The sequence below is a fragment of the Cynocephalus volans genome, chromosome 10 (genome assembly GCF_027409185.1).
Source record: "Cynocephalus volans isolate mCynVol1 chromosome 10, mCynVol1.pri, whole genome shotgun sequence".
In the NCBI taxonomy this organism is placed as follows: Eukaryota; Metazoa; Chordata; class Mammalia; order Dermoptera; family Cynocephalidae; genus Cynocephalus; species Cynocephalus volans.
Window position 1 is genome coordinate 120,073,791 of NC_084469.1, and position 22,038 is coordinate 120,095,828.

Genomic DNA, 22,038 nt, shown 5'->3' on the forward strand with positions numbered 1-22,038 from the left:
CAGGCCGGAGCTGAGGGGGAGGGGCACAGCTTCCCAAGGGAGGAGTCAGGCAGGAGGCAATTTCTAGAGACAACCCCCCCCCCCAGGAGGAAGGAATACCCTGTTGGGGCATGGGGGCGGGGAGGGGAGCTGCAGACAGGAGGGGATATTCAAAGTGACTCTATTCTGTGAGACATCGCCCGGTCCCCCACCCCCATTCTCCCCTTTGGCCTCTTGTTCTACCCTGAACACCTTTATCACCAGACTCAAAAAACTTCTGATACCTTCTGCCAAGGCTAGGCTCAGAGAACATTAAAAACAGGGAGTCATGAGCCTTTTTGTTCCCCAGCCAAACCACAGATTCCTACTGTGCTTGTGCGTAGTAGGTGCAGAGATCACGTAACTGAATGTATGACTTAATACAGGGAGAGGGATGGCAGGAGACGGAGGGGGTTGTTCTCACGCTGAGAGAGGGGAGCCCTCTAGGCAGCAGTGAGGCAGGGGGCAAGCCTCAGGTGGGTTTGAGGACTTGCCAGTCTCTCTGGTTGGTGGCCAGTGCCCACCAGCCTCGGCCCTCACTCTTCCTAACCACCTCCCCTCTCCACAGAAGAGAGACTGACTTCCCCAGAGCATGGCTCCTGGGCCCAGTGCCCAAATGTGGCCCCAGTGCCCACCCCTCCCAGACCAGGCGTTGAGAGCACCCATGTGGGCTCTGGGGTTCACTCTGGTGTTTTCCAGGTGCTCGGCTTCGCTGCTTTCTTTGCGCTAGTCTTGAAGAAGGAAGAGGATGAGGAGGAGACTGCAGGCCCCCTGCTGGGGCATCTGTCTGGTCCAGGTAATGGCACCCTGGTGGGTGGACGCCCAGGTGGGTGGTCGTCCAGGTGGGTGGTCATCCAGGTGGGTGGTCGTCCAGGTGAGGCTGAGCAAGCCCAGCCTCGAGCTCCCCGTCAGCCTTTCAGTCGGACTTGTGAGCCACCTCCAAGCCAGCCAGAGGGAAGTGATTCCTTCATTGTCTCCTGAGCAGCTGCTATGGGTTTCCCAAAGGTTCATGCATTAGAAACTTGCCCCCGACTGTGACAATGTTAAGAGGGTGGGAATTCCTATTATGGTAATTGAAAGGTGGGGCCTCTAGGAGGTGATTAGATTGTAAGGACCCTGCCCTCATGAATGGCTTGATCCATTCATGGAGCCATGGTTCTGATGGCTTTAAAAGGAGAGTGGGTGAGGAGTTAGCTCTCTCTTGCTCAGCCAGTTGCCATGTGACACCTGCATTAGTGTAAAGAGCCACCACCAACAAGGCCTTCACCAGATGTATTCCCTGGACTTTAGACTTCCCAGCCTCTGAAACTATAAGAAATAAATTTTATTTCTTTATAAATTATCCAGTTTCAGCTTAGCCGATTAGCTTAGTTGGTTCCAGGGCAGCCTTATAATGCCAAGGTCATGGGTTCAGATCCCCATATGGACCAGCCACCTAAAAAGAAAAAAAAGAAAGAAAATTGCCCACATTCAAATATTCTCTTATAAGCAACAGAAATGGGCTAATACAGTAGCCTTTTTCCTTCCCTCCTGGCCTGTCTCTAACACCCAAGCATGACCCTGCAGCTAGCAGAGGCGCCCTGAGGACCCAGCTCTCTGCACTGGCTGGCTTTCTCTGTGTAATCCCAACCAAGCGGCCTTCTTCTCTGAGACTCAGGTCCTGGGGATTTAGAATGAAAAGCAGAAAAAGAACCAGCTTGTAGGTGGGCTACAGTGAGTGACTGTCAATTAGACTTCTAGAACAAAGGTCTGCAGACTACAGCCAGTGGGACAAATCTAGGCCACCACCTATTTTTGTAAATGAAGGTTTCTCGGAACACTGCCACACTGACCCCTGTTCTGGGAGGCCACTGGCCAGTCTCTTCCTCCCAACCTGACTTCTCACTTCCCAATGAAAACTCCTCAGGATGCTGACATTAAGATATATACAAAAACAAACGAGCAAACAAAGCAGAATCAACAACAAAATTGATGCAGAGGTCCTGACTTTCAGGGAAAATAAAACAGGAACAAACAAACAAGAGCCCCTGTACACCCATCATTAGACAGTGAGGTTCTGCCTCCTGGGCCTGTATTCTTCCATTCTAGAATAGGGTTTTGGCTTTGCAGATCCAAAAAGTCCATTAAAATCTTCTCTCAAGACAAAAGAGTAATTTTTCTCCAAAGAGATGCCAGCCACCAGACCAATTAAATATTCATTCAGTTGGTCCTTTGGCAATTCTTCAGGGAGTCCTGGGCTGTGTGCCAGGCAGCGTGATGGCCTGGGAACATCGCTGGCATAAAATTCACCCGTTGTAAGTACACAGTTGATTTCAGTAAATTTACAGGGTTATGCAGCTGTCACTGCAATTCAGATTTAGAAAAGCTTCATTACCACGAGAGGTTCTCTTTCCCATTTGAAGTCAATCTCTGCTCCTCCCACCCCCACCCCCACCCCCATCCAACACAGCATTGACTGGCTGGAGCTGGTTGCTGTCCTTGAAGTGAACAGCCCACCTGAGGAGCAAGTAAATGCACAAGTAGACAAATAAGTGTGAATTGAGATGGGAAGTAGGGTTGGTGAAGAACAGGAGAGTGCAGGCCTCTCTGCTGAGGCGGAACCTAAGCTGTCTCCTAAGGGATGGGGGGTGGAGGACTGCACACTAGGCAGGTGCAAAGGCCCTGAGGTGGGAAAGAACTTGTCATTGTATAGCATGCAGTGAGCACGTGGCTGGAGCCTGGTGAGTCGGGGTGGGGGAGAGTGGCAGGAAATGAGGGTAGAGAGGTGGGTTACGCAGCACCTTGAAGGTAGAGAGGTGGGTTGCGCAGCACCCCAGCTGGGGCAATGCTGGGGTTTTGGAAGGTGTTGAGTCGGAGAGTGGCATGATACCTGAGGTATTGGGTCAAAAGTGGAAATGGAGTGGCCAGTAGGGCAGCTATTGTAACGGTCCAGGCTAGAGATAACAGATGCTGTTGGTTGGGTGGACATAGGGCATGGATCTAAAAGCTAGTTGGATCAATTCGCACCTGTTGGAATGGCTGACGTGAGAAATAGTAATGCACCAAACGCTGGCAGGGATGGGAGCTGCCGGAGCACTTGTGCACTGCTGGTGGGAATGGAAGGTGGTACAGCCGCTCTGAAAAATAGTTTGGCAGTTCCCTTTAAAACCAAAAACAGACTTACTATACAACCCAGAGATTGTACGCTTGAGCATTTATCCCAGAGAAATAATAACTTATTTTCAAGCAGGGACCTGCATACGAATGTTCATAGCAACCTCATTTGTAATAGCCGAAAGATATTTGGCCACTCCTAGGACCCTACCCAAGAAAAATGAAAATATGTGTCCACACAAACACCCGCACATGAACATTCAGAGCAGCATTGTTCACGACAGACAAAACTAGAAACGATCCAAATGGCCATCCACTGCTGAGAGGATAAACAAAACGTATTCTGTTCCTCCAGTGGAGTGCTGCCCAGCGGTAAGTAGGAACTCACTGCAAATACACACAGCAATGTGGCTGAACTCCAAAATACGATGCTGAGTGAAAGAAGCCAGACACAAGGAACTACGTGCTGTATATTTCCACTTACATGAAATATTCAAAGGAGGAAAATCTATAGGGACAGAGAGCAGGTGAATGGGGCTGAGGGTGGGGTGGAGCAAGTGGACACTGACTTCATTGGGGCACACAGGAACATTTTGGGGTGAAGAAAATGTCCTAAAACTGGATCATGGTGACAGCTGAACAACTCTATAAATTTCCTAAAATCATCGAATTGTAGACTTCCAATGGGTGAATGTTATGAAAATGATGACTCAATTGAGTGGTTTGAAAAGGAGGATACTTGGAGGTCGACACGACAGGACTTTGAAATAGTCCTCAAGGGCCTCACCCTCGAATTGGTCAAAGTTTTGGAAATGTTGGGGAAGTCAGTCCAGGAGTCAGGAGGACTTCAGGGAGGGGAGGACGGTTGTTCTTTGTTATGGGAGCCACCAGATACTGATGGATAGATGGACAGACAGACGGGGTTCCTGGCCCTGGGATGGCGTGGGCAGAGGCACGGAGGGTGGAGCTGGGAAACGGCTCCCGAGGAAGAGAAACGGTGGAGCTGGTTGCACCTGCTGAGAGAGGCGTCTTCTGGTGGCAGACATAGAGCCTGGCTCCGCTGCCCACTTGGGGGACTGCCCTGGTGTCCTTGCTTCCACAGACCCCCAGGCCTTGTTCCGAGCACGGAGAAACAGCAGCAAGGACGTCTACCGGCCTCCGCTCGCCACTGCCCTGGAGAAGATGAGAACCGCTAACCTCAAGGAACAGAAAGCATTTGCCCTAATCAGAGAAATCTTAGGTAGGCAGCTCACTGGCGACCTTCCCATGGGCTGGTTCTCAGCACAGACTTGAACAGATACACTCACTCTGCGATCTCTGATAAGACCCACACTACTTCTGAGCCTCAGTTTCCCTAGATATCAACTCATCCCAGCTTCTCCCCTACACTTAAAATCCTTTGGTGGTCCCTCATGGCCTTTAGGATAAAGTCCGAATTCCCTACTGTGGCTCCACTCACCTCAAGTCCCCTCTCCTGGCTCCTTAGACCCCAAGCTCCAGTCAGACTGGCTTCTGCAGCTCCTGGGACCCTGTGCCCCTGCTGGCCTCAGGTCTTTGCCAGACTATTCTGTCTGGTCTGCCTGGAATGTGCTCACCCCTTCTCCTCACCTTTTCTTCTGGCTAATTCCTCTTATTCTTTAAATCTCAGCCCAAACACTGTGTCTTCAGAGAGGCCTCTCCCGGCCCGCTGGCTGGGAGCTTTCAAACTTCAGTGTGCATCTTACTCTGGGTTCCCCACAATCAGATTTCGGTGTAAGTAGTTGATTTGGGAGGTGATCCCGGAAAGCACAGGTAGGAAGGGACACTGCAGCGGGGAAGGACGAAGCCAACAGTTGTGTGACAACAGGGTTCCATGTGACAGCTGGGAACCTAGGGAGAGCATGTCATACACACCCCACATTGTCCTACTCGGTGTCCATCCAAGTCTTCTGGGGGAGGGGTTCTCAGAATGCAGATTCCCAGGCCCAGCAGTTCTGGCTCAGAAGGAATCTGTGCCCCCATGCGATTGTGATGCCTGGCCTCCTAAACTAAATCTTCACAACCGATAGGCCCTTACATCGCACTCACCTCTTTCCCACAAGGCAGGTGAGTGCCATAGCGCAGGGAACACTTTGTCTGTCACTACTGTTCCCTCAGCAACACAACATGGAAGATACCCCATTAAAAAAAAAAATTCTATTTAAGAAACACTTACATAGCATGAACTCTGTGCCGGCACTGTTTTAAGTGCTTTATAAATATTGATTGATACCCTCACCACAATGCTGTGTCATAGAATTATTGCTCCATTTCACAGATGAGGAGAGTGAGCCACAGAGGAATAGAGTCACTTGGGAAAGGCACATGGATAGGAAGTGGCAGGGCTGGGATTTGAATCCAGGCAGGAGGCTCACTGCCTGTGGCCTTCATTCCTCTGTGCTGTCTCTATAAGGCTTGGCTCCACTGTCACCAGAGTGGTGAGGGGCCATTCTCTGAGGCCTTGACAGTTCTGAGTCCATGCGCCATTCCATTTCCTGTCCTGGACTTGGTAGGAGTCGGGGAAACTGCCTGACCAGGGGTTGTGCCTCCCTTCCCAGCCTACCTGGGCTTCCTGTGGATGCTGCTGCTGGTAGCCTATGGGCAGAGGGACCCCTGCGCCTACCACTTCAACAGGCACCTCGAGCACAGCTTCACCCGAGGCTTTTCAGCCGTGCTGAGCTTCCAAGAGTTCTTCGAGTGGGCAAACACCACCCTCATGAACAACCTGTACAGTCATTACCCAGGTACGTTTCCCAGCCCTGGGACTGTGTGTCAGCCCCCCGTGTGTGCTTCCTTCTAGGAACAGGTGAGGGTCACTGGCAACATCAGCCAGGGAGCTTGGAAGTGTTCAGATGATTTTGATTGCTAGATTTACGCACTTGGTTTTCATCTCTAGGCTTTATCACTGATGGGAACTCCAAACTGGTTGGCAGTGCCCAGATTCGCCAAGTGAGGGTCCGGGAAAGCTCTTGCCGTCTTGCCCAGCAGCTGCAGTCTTCCTTAAACGGATGCCGTGCACCATATTCCTGGGATGTAGAAGACCTGGCGGACTATGGGGAAGGCTGGAATGCCTCCACCCTCAATAACAGCAGTGGCTTTCCCCAGGCTTGGCAGTACCAGAGCCAGAGCCAACGTCGAGGTTATCCCACCTGGGGCAAACTCACTGTGTACCGGGGGGGAGGCTATGTGGTCCCCTTGGGGACTGATCGCCAGAGCACATTGAGGTAAGGCTGGCTTGATTCTTTTGCAGCTGAGTAAAGCCATTTGCTAAAGGTCACATCTGATTGAAGGATGCAGCCTTCGAAACAGGGCTGAGCCAAGTTAATTCATGTCATTGTGGGAACGGCTGGGGGATTTAGAAAAATTATTTTCAGGCCCCTGGAAACTGCCGTCTCCAAGTTGGAGGGGAAGTTTTTCTTTAGCATTCTCAGCCTGGTGGTCTGGGCCTGAGAGGGGAGCTGACCACCACATGGAGCAGTCCATCATCGGGAAAGAAGGAAGTGGCAAAGCCTCTCTTGAGAACCGTGCAAAGTCAGAGGTTCTACCTATTGGTAAGCCAGCAACAAGCTAGATTGTTACTGTTTCAAGGATGCTGGCAGAAGACGTAAGGCTCCCGGGTCAGAGACAAAGGATTTTGTTATCCACAGCAATAGCAGTAGCAGAACGTCGTCTTGGTTTGAGTCAGTACCCTGCAATAGGCCATGATCAATGCCTGCATATGCCTGCAACACTGAGCCAGAGGCATTCCCTGCTTTTATAGCAGCAGAAACAAGCCTGATCTTTGTTTGAAAGAAGATGTCACCTCATCCCTCAAGGTTGCTCACTGCAAACACAGCCCTGAGAAATGGCCCTGGTAACACGCAGCCAGGGCCTTGTGTGTCTGGAGTACCCAGCAAGAATGTGCAGGGACGCTGAGGGCCCATACAGTCTGACTTTCCCCACATGCCCTCGAGGCAGACAGTCATCTGAAACCCTGACACTGCTTCTTTTTGCTGTGTAGCCCAGGCACATTAGTGAACCCCCTGTGAACCTCATTTCTTCCACTGTGTGGTTATTACATTGAGGTTGTGGTGATGGAGATGGCACTCTGCCTACAAACACAAGCAACAAACCCCAAAGGAGAGCAATGTGCAGGAGTCCCCTGGGGTTTAGGACAGGCCAAGTTCAGAATGAGATGTTTTCCTGCCACTTGGAATGACTGAAGACATTCTCTCTTTCTGCTTCTATGTACTGAACAGGATATAGGAGGCCCAGTGGGGACACAGCATATTTTAAAACAGGCCCATCATTATTCCTGGAAGTAGGAATAGCTATCGTTAGCCACCCACCCCCCGCCATGTGCTATTCCATTTTCTGCCCACAATGATACAGACGTGCTGGTGTTTATGATACTGGAGGAGAGGGTCTGGGGAGGCCTGATAGTCGGCCTCAACCCACCCCATCCTCTACCAGGTTCTTGACTCCGCCACAGGAAAGAATTCAAGAACGGAGTCACAGTAGAAAGTGAGAACAGGTTTAATGTAACAAATAAGACATACAGATTTCACAGGAAGGGTGTGGCCTAGCTCCAGAGACTGAGCAGGGTCCATACCAAGTTTAACACAAAAGTGAGAAATAACATTCACAAAGTGCAGGCTGACTCTAGCTAGAGTGAACAGCAGCCTGCCAAAGGCAAATCTGATACACAAAGAAAGAAATACGCACCGCAGGTGAAGTGTGGGCTGGCTCTAGTCCTGCCTTCTTCCTGGATTTGACTTTTATTGTTTTGTTATCTAATACATATTAATGTTGTCTAATGAATATTCAACTAAGGAGGTCATTCCCAGTTATGTAACCTAGTCTTGCACAAGCTCAGTTCGTCTCTTTTTAGAGCATGCTCATTGGTTAAATTCCATCACGGTGCATTAAATATATTCAAATATATTCTATGCTGTCTAGCAACTTCAGTGGGAAGTCGTTAAAGAGACTCCTTTTTACTGAGTATGCTGGGCATGTGAGATGCCCACTATGGTCTCAATCTCCACGTGCTAGTACCCAAAATAGGTGCTATGGGCTACCATAGCTCAGGACTCAGAAGAAGAGCGGGAGTCCTAGGAGAGTGGTTTGAGACCCAGGGGAGTGGCCTGAAACCCGACCCCATGGAGACTGAGCACCTTCTACCTCATTTACACCATTGTAGATGAGAAAACCAAGGCCTGCAGAAATTGTTAGCTCACATAAAAGGCAGCCAGCATTTGAACTCAGGTCCCTCCAGTGCTTCCAGGGCACCACACCAGGCCGACATCTCCAGGAGCTGGTATCATGGGAGGGACCTCAACAGCCAGGTAGCTGCTTGCCTAGGCTCCTAATGTCTTATGAGGTTCCTCTAACACAGTGGCTCTCAAACTTTAAACAGCATCAGAATTCCCTGGAGGGTTCGTATATTCGTTTGTTTATGTTGCTTAAATCAGAATACCTGAAAGTGAGTAATTTATGAAGAAATGAAATTTATTTCTTATGGTTTTGGAGGCTGGGAAGTCCACGGTCCAGGGAACACGTCTGGTGAGGGCCTTCTTCTTGGTAGTGGTGACTCCCTACAGGGTCTTGTGGTGACCAAGGTATCATATGGCAAGAAGTGCAAGCGCAAGAGAGCTAACCTTCTTGCATACTCTCCTTATAAAGCTGTCAGAACCATGCCCATTACTCCATGAATGGATCAATCCGTTCACGAGGGCACAGTCCTCACAACATAATCACCTCTCAATGGCCCCACCTTTCAAATTCCACAGTTGGATTTCCCACCCTCTTAACACTGTTACAATGGAGATCAAGTTTCCAATATATGGACTTTTGGGGGACACATTTAACCCATAGCAGCTGATCAAAGCACATATCCTCAAGCCCCAGCCCCAGAGTTTCTGGTTCAGCAGGGCTGGAGTGAGGCCTGAGAATCTGCATTTCCAACAAGTTTGTAGATGAGGCTGATGCTGCTGATCTGGGAACCCCACACTGAGAAGCTCCGCTCTAATGGACAGGAGACCACGGGAGCCAAGATATTACCCCATGGGTTAGCAAACTGGGACCACTCCCAGGAGCAGCTCTAGTGGCTAGTGGCCCAGAGAGCAGAGTGGAGGCAGAAGAAGACATTTAGACAGTGAGCCCTGGTGTTGTCAAGGGACTGAGGGGACGTGGAGCCTCCTCAGGATGGAAATGTTCCAAAAACTCCTCTTTCCCACAGGATTCTCCAGTACCTCTTTGACAACACCTGGCTGGACACCCTGACCAGAGCCGTGTTTGTGGAGTTCACCGTCTACAATGCCAACGTCAACCTATTCTGCATTGTCACGCTGACGCTAGAGACCAGCGCCCTGGGTGGGCAGCCACACCTGGGAGCCCCTTCCCCTGGGTTAGGGCTCCTGACCCAACTGGGCTCGGCTGCCCCAGGGCCAGAGTTCCGGGGCAAATAGCTGTTTGGGATATTGGGGGTGGGTCTTTGTTCTCCCTGCAGCTGTGTGTCCCTGGGTCCCCAAAGGCAGGGCATTAGGGCTGCTCCAACCTTATTCTCCTTCTCTGGCCTTTCCACCCAAGATATTTGGAACCCAGTTGGGGTCCAAAGGTGCTTATCCGTCTCCTAGTGTTGAGCTTCCCACTGTACTGAGGTTGGGGGTGGGGAGCCGGCAGTGAGGGGCTGGGGAGAGGGTTACCTGGTAACAGATGACGTCACCTAAAACAGTATTTTACAATTGCACATCAATCCACAGTGCAAAGTACATTTCATATCATAATCCAACACATATGTACCTACACACACAAAAAAAGTTTCAAAAATAACATGTACCTTAACGACATGTGATGAGCTATCATATTTTATGTTCGATCCTATTTCTTTCTCCCTATCCCCCTCCACACTCTTAAAAATGCTAATCATAATATACTAAAAACGTCAACGTGAAGACTGTTCAGCTAATGATCAATTTGCCTAAAACCCAACTTCCTGTCTGATAAAAACGAAACGTTTAAAAAATATTAAATTACATTTTTAGTTTTAATTTTTTATTTGAATACATGTTTGTGCTTTTTAAAAAAATTTCAGAACTGTGTAAAGTGAGAAGTAAAAGGCTTTCAACTTTCATTATTCTCCACTGTCAATAGTTTCTTTCAAATCCTTTTTGGGTTTATTTGTATATCTTTTGTTTCCTAATTCTTTTTGCCATCTTTCTGGCTTTTTAAGGATGTCTTACACGACCTGTCCAAAATCACATCTAATTGACTTATGTATTTCTACAAATAAAAAGTGTGAGGTTGGTTTTAGGCCTGCTTGATTCAGCAGTTTACTGATGTCCTCAGGGACTCAGATGGTTTCTGTCTCTTCATCTTGCCATCCTTGGAGCTGGTTTTTTTTTTGTAGGCAAATTGGTTTAAAAAAATCATTACAAAAAAAAGAAAACACAAATGAATGAAAAATAATTCAGAAGAAGGTTGAATTTTATGCATATTGGTCATTAGATGAATTGTCTTTGGTGAAGTGCCTTTGGAAGAAATGGCTTTAAACTTGGCATACACTGATGTTGGGTGGGCGGACGTGTCTTGGCTGGAGGTGACCGTGCACAGATGGCAAACACCAAATGTGGAGGGTAGGGGTGAATCATCCCCCACAGCTCCCTTTGTCCCTTCTGGGGTGTTGACTGTCTTTGGCATCCACCGCATGTCCACAGGGAGTCCTTTGAATCTTTGGCTCTAAAGGACCTTTGTCTTCTCTGCCCTGGCCACCCCTTTGAAGGGTTTGAGCTTGAGTTGTCCTGCTCTAAGTGGGCAGGAGGCCGGGAGGTGAACAGAGCGCGCTTTGCTTGGCAGGAACCTTCTTGGCGCATGCGGCCCACCAGAGCCTCCGCCTGTACCCCTTCACTGACGGCTGGCATCCCTTCGTGGTGGCAGCGGAGCTGCTTTACTTCCTCTTCCTCCTCTACTACATGATGGTGCAGGTAAGGGGAGGACTTGTGGCTCCAGACACAGGGGTGGAGGTGGGCGTCCCTCTCCCACCCCGTGCCTCCTCCTTGGGGGTGGGGCTGAAGAAGGGGGAGGGGAAAGGCTTTGCCATAGGTGTTTGCCAAGCCAACCTTTGGTCCTTCTGCTGGTGCTGAGGGCTGATTGGGGCTGCCGGCCACAGCCTCAGGCATGGGAAGGACCCGCAGTGGGCGCTTCTCAGAACTGAGAACTCAGAGGGTGGTCCTTCCTGGGGGTGGGGGGTGAGAAGCATTGGTCCTGCTGAACCGAGACATCTCAAAAAGCTGGGATGGGGGGATGGTAGGGTGTGGAGTGGCTGTCCCCATAGCTGGGGGTTCTCTGAACTTAGATGGTGGGGGTTCGAATCATCTTTTGCTCTCACCTGTGGACTCTGGGTATTAGGTAAAATCCCCTCTGCCACCTTTACTGCCATGCTGTACTGTGAAGGCGCAGATATTGGAGAACAGTGAAGTCTTGAAGATGTTGCGTGCTCATCTGAAAGTGGTCATATGCCCCCTTCCCTCCTCCCACCCAAAAATGCAAACCAGGTACCTTAAAAGGGGCATTTTGACCCTTCATCCCCTGCTACAACAACCTCTTTAAAGTAAGGATGGCATTTTTGAGCTTACGATGTGGCAGGCGTTGTGCTAAGAACCTCATGTGGGTTTTCTCCTTTAACAACAGGAGGAAGATCCTATTAGCTCCATTTCACAGAGCGGGAAACTAAAGTCCAGAGATGTTAAATTACTTATCCAAGGTCAGAATTTGAATCCAGAGAGTCTGACCCCCGACCTTCACACTCAAACTGTAGGCTACATCGACCTCATAGAGCAGGGGACCCACGTGGTCTCTGAGCACTGCCAATTCCAGCCCAACAGCCAGCAGTGATCCAAGAGCACCTTAAGTCCTTGCCTTTGTCTGAGAACCTGCAGGGAGATCCACGCATGCTCGCACTGCGCTTTGCTCCTCTCCTCTCAATTGTCCTTACACGCTGCCTGCAGCTGCTTCAGAAAGTCACTCTCCAAAACCCTTAAATCTCTCAAAATACTGCTTGAGCAGTTTTTAAAAATCTCCCCATCTCTCCACCCCTTCATTATGGAAGTGAACTTAGCCTCTTACCAACCAAACACAAGTTCTTCCTCCTTAAGAATGGGTAGGAGGAGGAAAAGGAGCAAACAATAGAAAATTCTCTCAAGTGGAAGGGAATGGGGGCAGTGGGAGCCAAGAGCATGCACAGGATCATTCTTTTTTACCTGAGACTCCTGTGGGGAAGTCTCATTAGAAACAGTCTCCTGCCAATCCAGAAAACCTCTCCACAAATGTAGAAAAGAAAGAAAACAACCTTATTTTAAAAAATTATTTGTTTTTAATTGTGGTAAATATACATAACATAAAATTTACCATTTTCACCACTGTTCGGTGGCACTAAGTACATCCACCTCATTGTAAAACGCCACTGCCATCCATCTCCAGAACTTTTTTCATCCTGCAGAAGTGAAGCTGCACCCATTAAAGAATAATTCCCCATTCCTCCCTAAGTAAACAACTTTTATTGTTGAATAAGCATCCAACCGGAATGCGACGCACATTTACAGCAATCACTAAAGAGACTGCAAAGACAGAAAGCGATCTCACACTCTCGTACAGCCAGGCAGAAACAACCCACTGCACACGTGTTCTTGAGATAACAACAAGGAATCCTCAAGTAATAGGACTTGACTGTGCCCTTGGTCACCTTCATGCATCCTAAATTCACCTGGTAATTGGGGTGGCCACCTGTGTTTGCTAATTGCCTTTATCAAAAGGAAAAATGACAGGAGGTAGTTTTGCACCTTGGAGCTGTGCACACAGCAGCGTTAGGCTCCTTGGCTCTCAGGGAAACTGGGAGATTGGGCTGTTCCATCTTCCTCGATAATTACCTTTCGAAGTCAGGGCTCCCATGTTGTAGACACTGCTGAGTTGTTAAACTGGCAAGAAGCTTCTTTAGCTTTTTAAAAAATCTCAATGGATCAGAGAAAGCATTTGCAGTTACAAGTTTTCTTAAGTAAATGCTCTACAAAAAGTGAGGGGTGGGGGCTGGCCAGTCAATCAGCTGGTTAGAGCGCGGTGCTGCCAACACCAAGGTCCCTGTACCAGCAAGCTGCCTAAAAAGAAAAAAAAAGTGAGGGAGGTGGGGGAGAGTCTCTCCCCTCTCCCCCTTTTTTTGCACCAGAGAGAATTAAATTTTTTTTCTTATTAGATACTGTACTTACTCTTACGAATCTCGCAGCTGGGGTTAGTGATGGGAGCAGATGGGTCCGTGTACAAGTTTGGGAGAGGCTCCCAGACACTCCATGCTTGTGGGGCCAGGGCCTCAGCAGCCTCCCCAGGATCTGTAAGCCCCTGCCAGAGGGCCCTCCCAGGGTGGGGGGGAGGGGGAGAACAGCAGCGTGGGGCAGGGGCAGTTGTGGACACAGCCTTCAGCAGAACCTCGGGCTCCTTTCCCAGGGTAAGCTCATGAGAAAACAGAAGTGGGGCTATTTCTGCAGTATGTGGAACCTTCTGGAGCTGGCCATCATCCTGGCCAGCTGGAGCGCCCTGGCAGTGTTTGTGAAGAGAGCCATCCTGGCAGAGCGTGACATCCAGCACTACTGGAACCACAGGGAGGAGTAAGTGGCTGTCTTCTGAGTCCCTCACGTCCCCTAAGCTTCCCTCCTTCCTCCAGCTCTGTCTGTGGCCCAGGGGTCGGAGGGAGGCTTTGGAAATCAGATCAGGAGGCACTCCTAGTAGAAATAACTATAGCTGCCACCTCGATTCAGGTTTGGGGCCTGAAGCATATACAATTGCAGAGGATGCTTAAAGACAAAATATAACAATGTCTTACTTTTGCAAATCTTACCAAAACGTGGAGCCATGTGGCATCCTGCTTAGGTCCTTTCCAGCCTTTGGAGGATGGACTTTGCAAGTATTAGCACCCCAGTAATCCCACCTCTGCTACCATTTACCTACTGTCCACTATGTGCTGGGCGGGATGTATTAACTCAGTGAATCCTCATAAGAACAGATGAAGGTAAACATTCTCATCACCCACTTAACAAAGAAATGGAGGCTCAGAGAGGTAATGTGACTTTCCCAAGTCCACACAGCTAAAATGTGGCAGAGAAGTAATTTAAACCTTGCTGTTACAGCTCCAGGATGCCCTCCTTACTTTGAATCATTGTGCTTTTTGATTCAGTCACCCGTTTTATAGATATAGCTAATATTTACTGAGTTATTGCTGGATGTCATACACTTTCACAAAAATACCACTTTAAAAGTACTATCTCACCTGCTTTAATTTTCCCACGACCTCTAAGAGATGTTAGTATCATTATTCCTTTTTTACAAATGAGAAAATCATTTGTAATAAGGCTCAGAGAGGTTAAGTTGTTTGGGCAGGGTCACACAGCAAGAACTGTAAATGCAAGACTCAGAATTTGAACTCTGTACTCCTATGAAGGGTAGGATGGGGGGTGGGAAGAACCTGGATTTTGAAATCAGACACACCTGGATTCCAACTCTCATTCTTCCACTCACAAGCTGTGTCACTATTTATGTTACTTGCTGTGTGACCTTATGCCTTGTGACTCTCTGTCTTTATCTGTAAAATGGAGGTAGCAAAACTTTCCTCATCCAGGGGTTCTGAAGTTCAAACGAGACAGTGCAGATGAGGCTCTCACTTAGCACAGAGCCTGATGGTACATCCTCCTTCCTTTACGTGTAAGGGCAGCCATGGCGCACACTCAGACAAGTGTGCAGGAGGAGGTGCCATTTAGTGACATCTAGGCAGGAAGAGGGAGGCTCACAAACTCCCTTGCCTCCATCCTTTTGACCCTGGGAGGACTCCTCCTTTGTCATTCTCCCATAGCTCTGCAGCCATTCATCAAGACTGATAGTTAATGGCCCCTTGAACTAGCCACTGAGGCCCCGTGGCCACCATCATCTTCATCATCACCGCCATCACCATCACTGTCACCACCATCATCATCACCTAGTTGGGGGAATTGGGACAGCTGTCTCCCAGACCTATTTCTGGACATGATGGCCTCTGAGGACATCATAAGCCTAACCTACATCCAGGTAAGCTCTGGCTGAAGTGCTCATTGTCTCTGAGACCAGCCTTCCCATTTTGGTCCCTTTTGGTCCCACAGGGGAATCAGCTTCAGTGAGACAGCAGCAGCCGATGCCGCCCTTGGCTACGTCATTGCCATCTTGGTTCTTCTGTCCACAGTGAAGCTCTGGCATCTGCTCAGGTTGAATCCCAAAATGAACATGATCACATCAGCACTACGCCGTGCCTGGGGTGACATCTCAGGCTTTGTCATTGTCATCATTATCATGCTCCTGGCTTACTCCATGGTGGTGAGTGGCTCCTCTGGGAAAACCTCAGAGCTATTCTCCATGGAAGCCAAGGCTTCTTGGTAGGAAACAGACAATTAGGGTTAGGGAGACGCTGGGAACCTGAAGGAAATGGTGGATTTTCTGAGTCCAGGGTCTTTTATCTGGGAGCTCTTGAACTGGTCACCTCGAATGGCAAAGGCTGGAGACCTTAGTCAGGTGGGAGAGAGGAGGCATAGCCTCCAGGACAGAGAGGACCTACCTCCCCTGATGAAAGACTCCCTTCCGCGTCTGGACCCTGCCTGGATGTGCCACTTCTCCTGACGTGCAATTGTTCAGAAGGCACAGGGTGGATCACAGACATGCACAGAGCTCTCCCACTGTGCGGGGTGTGGATTGGGAGGCCCCATGCCTGGGCTGAGGCACAGCTGGGGAAGTGAGAGGGCTTTGCCCACAGGCCATGCAAGTGCCTGTTCCTGAGGCACGATGCACAAACTGAGGAAGGCCAATGCCACTTCACTCAGCCCCTTAATACTCAGCATTTTGACAATCACACCTCTTTGGTGACTGGGAAAAGAAACCAAAACATTAAACTTTCAGTTCTTTTTTATCATCAAGTGCTGTGAGAAACAAAGACCCTCCTTCACTCTGGTCCCCCTGCCACATCATGATCTCCATCCAAATATGCACCCCCACCCCAGTGTCGGCCTGTGCGTGCAAGGGCACACGTGTGCCTGTGTGAGAGTGTGCACAGGTACTCCCATGGGCATCAGTACCTGCATGCACATGCCTGTGTGTGTGTGTGTGTGTGTTGTGTGCTCTGGAAGTGCCTGCCAGGTGACCTTGTCCAGGACCTTTGCTGTGCTCATAGCCAGTTGGTGACACCTGTCTCTGAAAGTGCCGGCACAAGGGAGTGCTCGGTGTGCCTCTGGGGCTCAGGCACCCACCCACTAGGCCATTGCCCTTTCGGCCAGATGGCTGCCCAGAGATTCAGTCATGAAACTGGACGCTTGGAGGCCCCAACCTCCTTGCTCTGGGGAGTTGGGCTGGACAGATGATGGACTTCTTCCTGGGCAGGGGCCTCCCCCACCACAACATCTCCCTTGCCAAGACTTTCCCAGGGTCATGGTATCAGAGAATGCCCAGCACGCCCTGGCTCTGAATCGGTGACTTCTGGTCCCACACTGCAGTGTCCCTGCAGTCCATGCACTGCTGATGGAGAATTGAGTAAATCCACTTGAATTAGGGCGTTTGCACAAGATGCTTTTGATGAAACCACAGGAAGATGGAGTGGGGCCAGGGATGGAAGGGGGACAGGGCTGAGGTGCATGGGTGCAGAATGGGGTGCAGCTTAGGGCTGCAGTTGGGACGAGGGTGCATGGGCTTCTGGATGGTCTCATCAGAGGATGGTGGAAGGTGAGGGACTGGATGGGATTAGGGTGAGACTGGGGAAAGGAGCTGGAGTGGAAGGTGGGTCAGGATTTGGCTAAAGGACCAGAGATAAGGGGAGCCAGGTTTATGATGGGAACCATGGGCATCACCAACTGCCTGTGAGCATAGCCAAGGTCCTGGACTAGGGACTGGGTCATCTGGGCAGGCACTTCCAGAGCACACCACACATGCACACACACACACAAGCATGTGTGTGCAGGTTCTGATGCCCACAGTACACGTGCACACTCTCACACGGGCATACATGTATGGCCTCGCATGCACAGGCCCACAGAGAGAAACAAATGCATCCCATACAGAACCATACACAGGTGTACACACCCACTTGCACACCCCTGTATTTACGGACAGGTTGTCCAGGCCAAGGAGGTGGCTGACACAGGCCACCTTCTGTCAAGCAACAGGCTTTGGGGGGGCTTCACAGTTTCTTTCCCTGTTCATGAGGACTCTTTCCATGACAGTCAAACTTAATATTTGGTTGGAAACTCCTTTCCTACAAAACCCTCTTTGATGCTGCCGAAACTATGATCAGCCTTCAGCTCGGAATCTTCAACTACGAGGAGGTAACGGGGTCGGGGGGAGGATACTGCAATCTGCACCAAGCCTTTTTGAAAAATAGAAAAAGCATTCCCTGCCCACCCACCTCTGTGCCATCACCGTGGCTTGGCAAGCACAGGGCAGCTTTGGAAGGATAAAAGTGTCCCCCTCTCTCTAGGCAGACAGTCCCATGCTGGAGCCCACAGCTCACCTGGGGAATCCCTGCTTACAGAGGAATAGCAGGTGCTGGCTACTCAGGGGAGGGCTGTGCTGAAGGTCTCCAGAGGGGGCAGTGGGGCGTGGGCTGTGGGAGTGCCACCCAACCCGTCTCCAAGCCAGCTCTGGACAGCTCTGCCCGCACTCCCAGCCCCCAGGCAGAGGGCACCTTCCTGGCTCCAGGCTCTGCCTAGCTCTGAAGACAAATTTCCCTCTGAGGGTTCCAGTGTGGGGGATGGCCTCTAGGACACAGGACATCAGGGATGACCCTGTCTTTCTTCCTGACAGGTCCTGGACCATAGCCCAGTGCTCGGCTCCTTCCTGATTGGGTCCTGCATCGTTTTTATGACTTTTGTGGTACTGAATCTGTTTATCTCTGTTATCCTGGTGGCCTTCAGTGAGGAGCAAAAATACTATCAGGTGAGTCCTTTTGACCTATTCTTCACCAGTCATTGACCTTGAACCATGAACAGACTGGCTGAGGTTAGACTACAGGGGGACTTGGGAGACCACAGTAGCTCGAAGCCTGTATTTCACAGGAGGGGATACTGAGGTCCAGAAGGAGGAAATTACTTCCCCAAGATCACAAGCAAGTGAGGGGTGGAGCTGGAACTAGAACTTAGTCTCCTGATTCCCAATTTGGGACTCTGTTCACTGCATCAGTGACTCTTGGCCCTGACTGCACATCAGAATCACCTGGGGCCTTTTGGAAACTACTGCTGTCCCCATCCAAGGCCAGTACAAACAGAATCTCTGGGGCAATGATCCTGGTGTCAGTATTTTTTATATCTCCCTGGGTGATTTTAATGCACAGCCAATGCCCAGAGCCCCCTGCTCTACACACTGACACCTCAACCCAGGTCATTGTGGTTCAGAGAGCAACAAATTGGGACTTGCAGTCAACATCCCCCCCATGGAAAACTGTCCACCTGTTCTGCTCCTTGTGGGAAGAGAGAAATCTAAACATAGATTTTGGATAAATAACAACCACCAACACAACTTATGGAATGCTTTCTTCACAACAGACGTGGTGCTAAAGGTATTTAACTCTTAAAACAGTTCAGTGAAGCAGGTGTATTTGTTTGCATTTTACAGAGAAGTAAAGTGAGGCTCAGAGAGTTGAAATCATTTACCTAGGACTACAGAGCCAGAAAGTAAGAAGGGTGGGATTTGAACCCAGGGCTGTCTGGCTTGGATGTCTGTTTTTTTCCTTGTCCTTCTGGAGGTGTGGTTATGTTGAGAATGAGCAATTACACAGCTCACCCTTCTCTTCCCAGTTGGAAGATTTGCTAAAATCTTTCCTGAGCTGCATACCTAACAAAGAGACCCTCGTGACACTGTTCTTTTATTTTTTCCATTTCTGTCCAAGAGCAGTAATTTGTTCTTGCTGGTTTTCTAAATTGTAAAATGTTACATGAAGATGATGTACTGCACCAACTAAATAATCATTTTAAAGAGAGAGGTGCTTTTTGGAAGCCAGGAAATTACTGACCACAGATGAAAGAATGATGGCCCCCGTCTGTTTCTGTATGGACACGGGCTCCTTGTGATGTGTGTGTCCCAGATCTGTGCCTGTATACCATATGCTCACTCAACACAGCACACTCCTGTGACCAGATATGGGGCGGTTTTCCCCCACACACTAAGCAAGTCTCCAGTGGACACCAGCTGGGTGTCCTATCATTCAATTCAATTTCGATGCTCTATACGTAGAGATAGTGTCAGATCCCACAGGTTTAGGGCTCAGTCCCACAAGACTGCCCCCATTTCAGATGCCGATTCCAAGTAGTAGTTTGTCACCTATACTTATGACCACCTGGTATAAATCTGGGATCCCACAATCCTCTCCTTGGGTTTGACTTATTTGCTAGCACACCTCACAGAACTCAGGGAAACACTTACATTTTCCAGTTTATTATAAAAGATATTACAAAGGATACGGATGAACAGGCAGGTGAAGAGATGCACAGGACAAGGTATGTGGGAAGGGGCGCGGAGCTCCCATGCCCTCTCTGGGTGTACCACCCTCCCAACACCTCATGTGTTCGGCAACCTGGCAGCTCATCAAATGTTGTTGTTCAAGAGTTTTATAGAGCTTGATCTGCAGCCATTCCCTGCCCTGGTCAGTGAGTTGTACTGAAATTTCCCACCCTCTAATCACTTGGTCTTTCTGGTGATAGCCCTATTTTGAGGCTATCTAGAGGCCCTGCCCTAAGTCACTGTATTAGCATAAATCAGGTGTGATCAAAAGGGGCTCATTATGAATAGCAAAAGACATTCCTGTCACTCAGGAAATTCCAAGGGTTTCAGTAGCTCTGTGACAGACACCAGGGACAAAGACCAAATATACTTCATGTTATATCACAATGCCCTTGCCCTGCAAAGATTTGACATATTGAAAATGACTTTGTAGTTTTGGGGAAACATGTTTTGATTTTAGCAGGGAAACAGAAAGTATTGCTAGGTCTGATGCCCAGGTAGTCAAGTCGTACATTAACTTGAAGATAGGGATCACAGGCAATCGGACAGACGCTTTTAATGAAAGTTAGTTTCTCAGAGTGGGTTCCTTCTGGCAGAAGACTGAACTCATCACTGTACATAAATTCTTTTTTTAGATGAAGATATAATTCACATATCATAAAATTCACCGTTTTAAAGTGTACAATGCAATGATTTTTAGTATATTCACAGAGTTGTGCAACCATCACCACTACCCAATTCCAGAACATTTTATTACTCCAGAAAGAACCCCCATACCCATTGACAGCCATTCCCCATTCTCCATATCTTCAGCCCCTGGCCATCATCAATCCCTTTCTATTTTTTTGGATTTGCTTATTCTGGACATTTCATGTAAATGAGATCATACAATATGTGGCCTCTTGTGTCTGGCTTATTTCACTTACCATAATGTTTTCAAAGGTTCATTCATGTCACAGCATGTATCAGTTCTTCATTTCTTTTTATGGCTGAATAATATTCCATTGTGTGGATATAACACAAATGTATTTATCCGTTCATCAGTTGATGGATATTTGGGTTGTTTTCATATTTCAGCTGTTGTAAATAATGCTGCTATGAACATTCCTGTATAGGATTTTGTGTGGACATATGTTTTCATTTCTCTCGGGCATATACCTAGAAGCAAAATTTTGGGGTTGTATGGTAACTCTGTGTTTAGTTGTTTGAGGAACTGCCATACTGTTTTCGAAAGCAGCTGCATCATTTTAGATTCCCAGCAGCAATGTGAGAAGGCCTTTGTACATAAATTCTTGACAGCCTCTGTTGGGCGTGGCAGAGGGCATTTTTTGACCAGGTTACTGAACATGCCTTCTTGGTACCTACAGTCTTTATGTGCAGTCTACCATTCCTATTTCCTACAAATCTTTTTTTCTCTGTTTTAAATCAATTATATATATGTGTGTGTGTTTTCATATGTACACATATATATGCACATGTACATATGTGGTTGAGAGATGTGGGAAAGCTGAGAGAAACACCTATTTAGTTTTTCATTCCCCAGAACTTCCTCCCGTGCCAGGCTGGGCCAGGGGGTAAACAGAACAAGCAGGGGTAATAGTAATAAAGAAAAAGAGAAAGAGCCACCATCAATGTTCTACCCTGGAGAAAACGGGTGACAATGATCTCAGAAGCAGGTCCGCAGGCTGCCAATGCTGCTTAAATTCAGCTTCAGTTTCCCAGCTGAGGCTTTCTCTGCTCTAGCTTGGGAATTTAAAATGTTGCCTGGATAACCCAGGAGCCCTCAGCAGAAAGAAGAGGGGCCCACTGGGAATCAAGGGGGGAGCACACACCCATGGGATTCCTAGAAGGAGGCCACCCCAACCCCAAAACAGCCCTCAGTCATGATGTAACCATAGGCTGGGACCAAACCGGACAACAAAACTGTAATTTTCCCTTAGAAAGAAAAGCCCCAGAGAAGATGGTTTTATACACATCGTTTGCTTCTTTCTCCCTTGCAGCTGTCAGAGGAAGACGAGATCGTCGATTTGCTGCTGATGAAAATACTCAGTTTCCTGGGAATTAAATGTACAAGAGAGAAGCCTCGAAGCAGCAGTGAGCAGCCCACGTCACTGTCTGTGGCTTGGTCCCCTCAACCCACACAAGCTTTGCCCAAGGTTTAAGCTGTTCATTCACACACACGATCATCTACAAGTGGGCGAAGGCCAGCCCTCGGCCCTATGCTTACCAGTAATTTCATAGTCTCTCTGGGTCATTCATTGTTTTTTGTGTCCATAGAAAAGTTACCAAGCCCAGCAAGTGAAAAAATAAGAATAATACATACATACATAACATTGCCACAACTATGATAGCCTGTTTGCTCAAATGTACTTCCTTTTAGAAATA

General features: G+C 48.7%; 1 protein-coding gene across 1 annotated transcript in view; it reads left to right on the forward strand.

Annotated features, from left to right (window-relative positions):
- Positions 1-21,815, forward strand: part of LOC134387703 (polycystin-1-like protein 2) — a 101,466-nt gene extending 79,651 nt beyond the window's left edge. Inside the window, exons 33-43 of the mRNA XM_063110097.1 lie at positions 718-814; positions 4,214-4,351; positions 5,688-5,873; positions 6,026-6,353; positions 9,347-9,480; positions 10,963-11,090; positions 13,600-13,760; positions 15,282-15,492; positions 17,382-17,483; positions 17,962-18,093; positions 21,654-21,815. Coding sequence (XP_062966167.1) covers positions 718-814; positions 4,214-4,351; positions 5,688-5,873; positions 6,026-6,353; positions 9,347-9,480; positions 10,963-11,090; positions 13,600-13,760; positions 15,282-15,492; positions 17,382-17,483; positions 17,962-18,093; positions 21,654-21,815 — 1,779 coding nt within the window. The remainder of the gene's footprint in view (positions 1-717; positions 815-4,213; positions 4,352-5,687; positions 5,874-6,025; positions 6,354-9,346; positions 9,481-10,962; positions 11,091-13,599; positions 13,761-15,281; positions 15,493-17,381; positions 17,484-17,961; positions 18,094-21,653) is intronic.
- Positions 21,816-22,038: the final 223 nt, after the last annotated feature.